General features: G+C 35.1%; 1 protein-coding gene across 1 annotated transcript; it reads left to right on the forward strand.

The window, feature by feature from the left end:
- Positions 1-1515: 1515 nt before the first annotated feature.
- Positions 1516-2209, forward strand: LOC114254100. Its single transcript, XM_028189619.2, has 2 exons — positions 1516-1708; positions 1798-2209. The coding sequence occupies exons 1-2, from the start codon at positions 1592-1594 to the stop codon at positions 2083-2085; spliced, it is 405 nt and encodes a 134-aa protein (XP_028045420.1). The 5' UTR covers positions 1516-1591; the 3' UTR covers positions 2086-2209.
- The last annotated feature ends 8241 nt before the right edge of the window (positions 2210-10450 follow it).

Raw genomic sequence — 10450 nt, forward strand, 5'->3', positions numbered from 1 at the left:
AGTTTCATGTTTCTCGCATCTATTGAACTGATCTATAACAAATATGTATTCATGATCATCAAGTGTTCATGGATCATCACAAAGGGCTAGGTAGCGTCTGATCTTCGAAGTCAAGCAACGTCGACAGCGGTTCAGAGTTGGATGGGTGACCGCGGAAGTTAGGCAATTCCAAATGTGACTATGGTGTAGTGGGTCGTGATGCTTGTTGAGAAATAACGTAGATTTTTTTTTTACATTATAATTATGTTATTTCGATATTTTCATAATGCAAGTACTGCATATGTAGGACATGTACCCGAAATATTTTCTAAAACGTCAAAATAATGGCTTTTACTACCTGGGATAGTCATAAAAATGACGTTAAAATGTCGTCTTTATTAAATGTAATCTAAAAACCTATGTTTTGTCATAAAAATAACAATAAAATACCGTCAAATGTACGATACTAGCTTCTTGAAAATGACGTCAATAATATGACAATAATGACGTATTTTTGACGTCAATATATGACGTCGTTAAGATGAGACAAATGTACGTCAGTTTTACGACATTTAGACGTCATTTTATCTCGACATTATGACGTCTGGTTCGTCATAAAATGACCAAAAAATGCCGTCAATTAGACGTCACCTTGCTACCTGGGATTGTGCTCATTGGGTTTGTGTCTCTTAAAGATTTCATTTATACGCTTTTAACACTCTCATTATATAGATTCACTGTTCCTTTACACTTGATTTATGCTTTATAATTAATAACGCTTCCTAATCAAGAGTCAAATATTTATAAAAATAATATTTTAAACTTTTTAAATGTGAAATAATTACTACATAAACATTAAATAAATGTTATGTAAATATTATTTTAAACAATTCATTAAAATGTTAAGTTAATATTATAAAAACATTAATTAAATATTATATAAATATTTGTCTTAAATCATTATTTTAAATAATTAATTATTGTAATATAAATATTAAATCACTATTAAATCAATATTTTTTAAAATATTATTTTAAACGATTTTTTAAATGTAAAATAAAAATTACATAAATATTAAATAAATATTTCTTAAATAATTTTTTTAAATTATTGTTTTTAATAAAAAATCAATAATTTATAAATATTAAATAAACGTTTTATAAATATTTTTTCTAATTCATTATTTGAAATAAATAATTAATGTAAAACAAATGTTTAATAAATATTAAATAAATATTATTTATATAATAAACGCTAATAATGTAAAAATAATAAAAAATAAATATTTAAAAACTGTTAAAAAAATATTGTGTGTTCTTTGGGTACATGTGCTGTATGGGTATAGTGCTGCACCTATCTGTACCCAGGCCAAGTTAATCTTTCAAAACGGAAAACGTATTAGTAATATACGTCGATGAAGTGCATACATCGACGTCAATGACACAACGAATTTTAAATACAGGTACCAGTATGCACTTTATACGTAAACTTCCGAAACGATAACGAATATACGGGTTTTATACATCGCGTACATGTGTATATATAATTAAATATATAAAGAGATCGTTAATTGTTTTTTTCAAGTACTTGAACTTGAAACACAGTAAAGAGCATGTCGCCTGTGTCGATATTGATATTGATAATTTTATTAGGCGAAGTGTATGCGTATAACATACGAGACACCGAGATAATATTGTTACCGATATGGTACTCAAAAGGTGCAGCAAAGGTATGTTATACTCGTAAAGTTTTATTTTTTCAAAAGAATGAAATTGTCAAAAATTATTATTCTATCATATGTAATTATTTAATTTGCAGATTCCCTTAACATTCAAAGTCTTTGGTCAATTAATCGAATTGAATCTACGTAGAAACGATAATATTGTATCGTCTCAGTTTCAAGTTTGGAAACACAATGTAAACAGTAGCACGGAGGAATTGTCGCAGCTAAATATACCAGATCCTTGCTATTACCTTCACAAGAGTCATATCGGTTCAGCAGCTATAAGTTTTTATCAAGAGCATGGATTGGTCAGTATTTTTTGGAGAAATTTAAATAGAGATAGGCCAATAAACGGTCAAAGCATCTTAATGCTTATTATGTAACTTCTCAGATAGCACAAAATATTTATAAAATATTTATAAAAAGGAAAAATATTTATAATAAATTTTGTACATATTTTTATGTCCAAATTTGCCAGGTATAAAAAAAATTATGATAAATATTTATGAAAATATTTAAAATAAATATTTATACTATTATTATCAAGGAATATAAAAAATATTTCAAGTTTATATACCATAAATATTTTTCAGTACATTTTAAAAATATATTCTATATATTGTTGATAATAATTTTTGTATTATTTCTAAATGGTTTATGAAAAATAATTATATAATCTTTAAAAAATATTTAAAAAAAATAAATTTGTAAAATATTTATGAATATTTATGATAAATTTTCTGTGCTATCTGGGTTATATGTTTTTCCGATTCATTCGAACTGCGCGCTGTTACTTTCGGACTTTCAACACGGGTAATTAAAATAAAACTAGATTCGTAATATTATATAATATTATCAATTTAACTAAGATATATAATCTCACACCCCGAAATATTGAAGAAAATTTATTACAAAAAATATTAACTTACAATTAGAGTTTATACCAGCGCGCAATTTGAATGAACTAAAAAAATGTATGTCGCTTCAGCATTTATTCGTCTTCTCTATTTAAATTATGTTATTTACATATGCGGTAATATATGTTTTTGGAAAAAATATACTTTTTTACACACACACACACACACACACACACACACACACACACACACACACACACACACACACACACACACACACACACACACACACACACACACACACACACACACACACACACACACACACACTTCTGTATTTACATTTTTTTCTTATTTTATTTGTATCATCATTTTTCTTTTTTTTCTTTGTTATACAAAGATTTGAAATGTCCACTTGTTCTTTAACAAATATATTCGTAATCGTATTTTTAGACAATTTTTTCTTTGGCAGAAATCTGTTTTTAAAACTTTAAGTTATAGATAAGAAAAAATAGCTAAGACTGGTATTCATAGTGAAATCTTATTTTAAGATAGTCTCAAGCATGTCTTAAGATGCTAATATGGCTCTGCAATTGATTGATGGCATCTTAAGACAGTACTTAAGATGATCTTAAATATAAGATCCGACTATGATGAATACTGGCCTAAGACCATTTACTATTGTACTACGCATTGTCATGTGTAAACTGTTGCTATATTATTGAGGGGCAAGGACAGCAATCCAATGTATACATGTCCTTATAGTGACATATATACATTAAAATATAAAACGTGTTAACTTCTTATTAGAATTCTTATTACAATTGAAACATATTATTAGAACTTCTGTTTTAACAATTAGGGCGGCAGCACAGACTTTTGCATAACGCATAAGAGAATCAATCAATTAGAATCGTCTATTTCCTTCCCCAGAATAAAAATAAAAACTTCTGATTAATTAATTCTCTTATGTGTTATGTAAAAGTCTGTGCTTCCCCTCTTAGAGTAACACAAAATGGATAGTGTAACGTAAACATATAACACTGTTGAATCAATGAGCTCTCAGTATGTGCAGCTTATAGTTGTTTTTCTTTTACGAAACACAATCAAGACTTTTGACATCGTTGTTTTCCATTTAGAATTTAATGCAATTTAATTGACTCTGCTTAGAAGGAGAGTCAAAGTGTGTTTTTGATCAAAGAACGTATGCGCTTCTAACATTTAGACAGAATCATTGAGTACGTATCTATATATTTAAAAATTTGAATTGTTCATGTAATAGAAAGTTACAATATTAGTATTACGTACTCTGTAAGCATAAATAATTTATATTTCACATTCCAGTGAGAAATAAACTTCGTATCGATATTGAATTAATATCGAAATCATTAGTTTAAGATTACATCAATTTAAAAATTGATTTTGACTTAATCGTGTTCACGATTTTGAAATCTTTTGTATTGAAAAGACATGGAATCAATGTCTTTGTCATTATTGCATTCAACCTGAATTTTATATTATATGAACAATATTTGCTTATATAATTGAGAGGAAATATTTTAGAAATCTATATACTTTTAGTTGTGATATTTATTATCAAAACTATAGCTAGATAATTCTTCAAAGTGCATAACTTTCAAATCGAATCTGCATCAAATCGATATCGATTTAATCTTGATTTGAATCGAGATTATGTGAAATTTTAACACGTGTGCGCGCGCGTGCGTGTGTGTGTGTGTGTAAAAATCAGAAAGAAATGGAAATCACATTAAATACTTTTTAATGTTAATATTTTGCAATTACGAGAGAAAACCCAGGTAGCAAGGTGACGTCTAATTGACGGCATTTTTTGGTCATTTTATGACGAACCAGACGTCATAATGTCGAGATAAAATGACGTCTAAATGTCGTAAAACTGACGTACATTTGTCTCATCTTAACGACGTCATATATTGACGTCAAAAATACGTCATTATTGTCATATTATTGACGTCATTTTCAAGAAGCTAGTATCGTACATTTGACGGTATTTTATTGTTATTTTTATGACAAAACATAGGTTTTTAGATTACATTTAATAAAGACGACATTTTAACGTCATTTTTATGACTATCCCAGGTAGTAAAAGCCATTATTTTGACGTTTTAGAAAATATTTCGGGTACATGTCCTACATATGCAGTACTTGCATTATGAAAATATCGAAATAACATAATTATAATGTAAAAAAAAAATCTACGTTATTTCTCAACAAGCATCACGACCCACTACACCATAGTCACATTTGGAATTGCCTAACTTCCGCGGTCACCCATCCAACTCTGAACTGCTGTCGACGTTGCTTGACTTCGAAGATCGTACGCTACCTAGCCCTTTGTGATGATCCATGAACACTTGATGATCATGAATACATATTTGTTATAGATCAGTTCAATAGATGCGAGAAACATGAAACTTGTAGTTAACTAATATTTTTATAAATAAATATAAATTTACAGTTTTTTTCCTGATTTTTACATATGCAAAATAATATGTGGAATAACTTATAGAAATATGTTTTTGCTTTGTTCTTTTGATAAAGCTAAATTATACCTCAGACAAAACGCAATATTTATAAAATATTGATAAAATATTTATAATATTTATTTAAATATTTTATAAATATTTATCCAAATATTTTATAAATATTTTTGTGGTCTTAGATTTGAAAAATCATAAAGATTTATCATAAATATTATAAAAATATTTATGAAATATTTATAAATATATTTACAAAATATTACTTATACAAATCTTTATCTTTTATTTACCATAAATATTATATAAAATATTTAATTTATATTTTAATATGTTGAATAAAGATTTTTTTCTTCGTATATATAAAATATGTGTAAAATATTTTTATAATATTTTGAAAAAATAAATATTAATAAATATTAATAAATATTTATCATAAATGTTACGTTCTGGGGGGAGTAACCGGGGCCGAGCGTGAACCGTGGTTCCCCAGGAGCGTAATTTGCCGAGTGCGGGTTTGTGGGTAAAGAAAAAAAATAAAATTTTGCATGCGCTTACGGAATATACATATATTTTTCCTTTGTTATTTTACAAAAGTTCCTCCGTCCGCTTTCCTCGTTTTGGAGGTGGGGCTCCTTCGAGAGGCTTGAGGAGCCTCCTATAGACCTCAACAGATCGAGGGGTTGCCTTGCCGGATAATGCAAATTTTGGGAGCGACCCGACGAAGGCTTCGTTACTCGTTATGCGAGGGCCTTGCCGCAGGGGTGGACGGGCCTGGCGGTCCACCCTTGCGGGACGTGTGGGAGCCCGGATAGGGGCGATATCGGTCCCCGGGGGTAGCCGGGGCGACGGGCGCCTGAAGGGAGCGGGGTTTGGTGGTGGTGGGATACGGCAGGACGGTGCCGGGGGCACTAGTCGGGGGCAGGGGGTTGGCTGAGGAGGTGGCAGCTCAAACGGCCCCGGAGATCCGTGCCGTCTCGGGGAGGCGTCGGGGGGCGGAGGTCGATCGAAGATGCGCGGATCGAAATCCCAGCCTCGATAAGCCGCCATTTCAACCGCTTGATCTGCCGCTTCCTTCCCCCTCGGCGAGACCGTGGCATGATGTCGCACTGTCAGGTTGTGAACCAAAATTAAAAGAACCCATGATTATATAAAAGACACGCGTCAGGCAGGTGATTTAATAAACGAGTGTGGTAAGAGTCATGTAATTCGTGTTACGTTCCTCTCTTTCTCTCTGTTAATCTTTATTTCCGAATGTTTTAATCAGCGTAATTTTGCTGGGTCAGAGGAGAAAACGAGTCAATCTGCCAAGTTGTAATTGTATGAGTCCGTGGGGATAAAGCGCCCAAATGGGCGAGCCCATTGCCCATGGAATAAGGAGGGGAGTGTGGGGGATAAGCGCCCTAGTGGGCAGCCCGTACCATCCCACGGAGTATATGTGAGAGATCGACTCGGGTTCTATTCCTACCCGTCTTGTTCCGTTTCACACGGACGCGGATCGAGAGTACGTGAACACAGAGAGAGAGAGAGAGAGAGAGAGAGAGAGAGAGAGAGAGAGAGATCAATGATAGTTGTTGTTACTATTCGCGTTGTTACTGCCTGTCACGTGAACGACGCGGTTCTTAGTGGTGCTTTAGGAATTGAGTTTAGGCCAAAAATAATAAAAAAAAAAGGAGAGTACCTCTTTTCTTTTGTGGGTACTTTTTCGGATGCTCGTGAGAGGAAGAGCGTACAATTTTGCGACAAGGTGTAGAGAGCGTGAGGGGGAAGCGCCCAGGGAGAGCGCAACAAATCCCACGCCAAGGAAAGATGGGGGGGGGGGGTTTGTGACGGAGAGCGCCCTATGGGCTGCCCTGTGGTGCACAGTTAGGTGGGGGAACGACGTAGGGGGTGAAAAGCGCCTTAATAGGCGCCCGTTGTCCCCTGGACACCTCCTAACTTAAGCGCCCCGGTAGGCGCCCCTGGCTTGAAGTTCAGGGAGGAAGCAGGCGCCTGAGTCGTAGCGCCCTGCTTCCAGGATGAAGATTCAGGGAAGTCGCTGTTTCGTTTCAGAATATTTTTGGGAGCACCGAGGATGGTTTGCCCCGTATTTTGCCCCACTTAATTTAATAATTCTTGCGCAATACAAGTAAGAAATTTATAATTTCGTTAAATAGTTATATTAAACAGAATTTTACGACAAGAAAACTTTATCTTAAATAAAGTAAAGTGAGCTTACACTTGACAAATTGTAAGAGTGAATTTACAGCGTTTGTAGATAAAAGAGATGTTACTTACGCACTGGTTGCTTCTTGTATCAAGAATTTAATAGCGCAGTGTAGTATACTTATTTATATAAGAGCGCGATGGCTAATAACTATTCTACGGATAGCACTTCTTCTCTGCAGAGTAACGTCTATGCCTACTGGCAGCGCGACTCGTTATATGAGCGAAAATGCCGCTTCCTGAGGCTCTCGCGCTCCTTATATACCCCAAAACTAGGGGGTCCTAGGGGTACGCGGGTGTAGGGAAGCTCAAATCCATGGAAAATTCCGCGACAAATAGCTATTATTTTTGAAATTTCATAGTTTCTAATTTTTATTCGGATCATTATAAACTTCGGTCAAGAGGTAGCCAGGGTGGTTAGCGTTCGAATGCTTCCTTCGCCTTCCTCCTATCACCTCTGTGAGCGGAGTAATTAAACCGCATACCTTCGTAATTACTTTACTCATGCTATCTCACTCATACTTCCCGATTAGAATAATGCTCGAGCCATTGCTATCCCACTTGGTACACGCGCTCCGCGGCTGGACCGATTCTTCGGTAGCGCGAGGGTGTCACGAGTGAACCGCATGGTTGAAAAATATTCACATTATTCCAGGTTGTTAATAATGTGAAAGAGTTATAGCATGACTGCGACGGATTGCAGTAATATTAATTAACAAGGGTGTTGAAGGGTGGCGGTTGCACCCTGTCGTTAATAGCAAATAGAAAGGTGACAAAAGAATATTACTCTTTTAACGAAATTTTTAACTATACGCGGCATGATTTGATGGATTTGAGCTTTGACAATTGGAGTAATAATCACACACGCAATAATAATAAAATTTAATAAAGAGTATAAGCGTAGGGTGTACGCGCTGAAACCCCGCGCGTCTGATTTCGTGGGGAGGGGAGCGCTCGGTGAGATGGGTGCTCCGGCGGAGCACGCGAGAGCGCGGTGCGCGACGTGAGATGAAATAAGTGGAAAATTTCATCGAACGTAACAATAAATATTATGTGCTGCCTGGGATGATTCTAAAATATTGATAGTATTAATTATATAAAATATTATATTAATTTTAATAATGTTGTTTATTAACCAATCTTTAAATAATGATTAATAGTTATAGGTAGCAAGGTGTCGTCCACTAGACCTCAATAATTTGTCATTTGAGGTTAAATCGTCAATTATTACAAAGAATTATAGTTAACGTCAGTAATTAGTCACTAATAAAATCTTATTAATACGTCGTAAAATGATCAATTAACTGACGTTATTAATTAGTCAAGAATATGACGTCGGAAATACGTTGTAGGATGGATAAATGACTGACATAATTAATAGGTCAAAAAATGACGTTACTATTACATCTTAATTTGGTAACATGACGTCTGCGACCTTAAATGACGAATTATTGACGTCGTATTAACGTCACCTTGCTACCTGGGAAGTTTATTATTAGAAACAAAATAGTTCCAATTATCAATAAATTGAAAAAGATTTTAAGAGACACGCCCCGTTGAAAAGATGGAAAGCCAGATGGTTATCCACATGTATGTGGATTTCCTTGGGTTTTAGATGGTTTCCCTGGTGAAAATGTAAAATCAGAGCGTAAGTCGAATGTAAAGGAAGAGTAAACCCAGATAGCACAAGGACATCCATTGTATGTCTAATGGATATCCGCTTCTGGACATTCGAACGTCCATTAAGAGTCCAAATAAGGTCCGTCGGACATTTGATGGATGTCCATAGGATATATGTTTGGCACAACTTTGTATGTTCATAGAAAGTCCTTTAATGGACGTCCATGGGATATACGTTTGTCACAATTTCGGACATTTATAGAAAGTCCGAAATAAACCAAATTTTGGACCTATTATGATTTGATAATTTCTTTTGGGCCTTTTTCAATTAAAGGGCTTGCTGCAATAGTGAGTTAATCCACATTTTGTAAAAATCATCGACATAAAGCATGGACTGCGCATTTCCTGCAAAAAGCTCTTGAAAAATGTCCGGCAGAAAGACAAAGAGGAGACATGGTCCGGGTCAATTTCTTTCTTTGTCTAGCGCCCATTATGCTACTGGTTAGACAGAGACAGCGCTTGACCCAATTGCTGTGTCCCTCTTTTGGTCGAAAAAACCCTTACAGAAAAAACACTAAAAATAACACTTAAAAAAATACTCAAGTTGAGTATAATTTGGGACAAGGGGTAAACACTCAATTCAGTGTAAACACTCAACTTGAGTGTTCGCTTTTTAATTTACTTTTAATTAGAGTGTTATTACTCTCAACTTGAATGTTCGCAATCTAATTTGAGTGTTAATTTCAATGTCAATCCTGTTGTGAGCGTTTGCTCGTTTTGGGAATTCTTTCCCGTCGGTAGTTGGGATCGTTCTGCCTGAAGGGTTGGGACCCAAAGGGTGATGGTTCGGCTCGGTGTATAAGAAAAAGAAGACGCTTCTTACGTGCTTTGTTGTCTTTATTTCTGTTTCTTGCGCTTACAATCAGCTGTGATGGTGTTAGGTATCACTCGCGATAAGGTGTATAGTACGCGACGCGGCTCGGACGTTGTTATGTTTCTCTCCGCTCGGTCACGGCGTGGTCGCGTTTATATATTATGATATGTGGCACAATTTCGGGGGCCAGTGACCGGGCGTCGATAGCTTCCGCGAGGCTAAGCGTTTCGACATCGGAACGCGGTAGCCTTGCGGTTTGATTTTGCAGCGTAGGACCTATTTCTAGGGCGATACGAACTGCTTCTGAACGCGCTGTTGTAATCTCACGGAAGTTACTCGGGACTTCCGTGAGCGCGGCGGATTCTTGTGCGTCTTTCGAAAGAGGTGCTTCTTGCAACGTCTTTCGAAAGATGCGTGTCGCAATTTTAATAGATATAGTTGTAATCGGCTTACAACATCCCTCCCCCGTTAGATAAGAAAACGAGGGTGCGATGTTTTCGCTTACAACTTTGTTCTCAGATGACAACCTGCTTTGTTAGGCCTTGGTGGTTTGCTAGTTTGTTTTGTATATATTATGTAAATCATGATGGCTATTATGATTAAAGCGGTAACGTCGCTGGTTGTCATTTTCGACGAAAAAAGGCTCTTGGTTAATTTTCGGGTTTTTTTTTTTTTA

Source organism: Monomorium pharaonis, chromosome 8 (assembly GCF_013373865.1).
Source record: "Monomorium pharaonis isolate MP-MQ-018 chromosome 8, ASM1337386v2, whole genome shotgun sequence".
NCBI lineage: Eukaryota > Metazoa > Arthropoda > Insecta > Hymenoptera > Formicidae > Monomorium > Monomorium pharaonis.

Bases quoted from the DNA above. Each gene is read 5' to 3' on its own strand.
- LOC114254100 (XM_028189619.2), top strand. From the start codon at position 1,592: ATGTCGCCTGTGTCGATATTGATATTGATAATTTTATTAGGCGAAGTG. The intron at 1,709-1,797 runs GTATGTTATACT...TTTAATTTGCAG, and splicing joins ACTCAAAAGGTGCAGCAAAG to ATTCCCTTAACATTCAAAGT.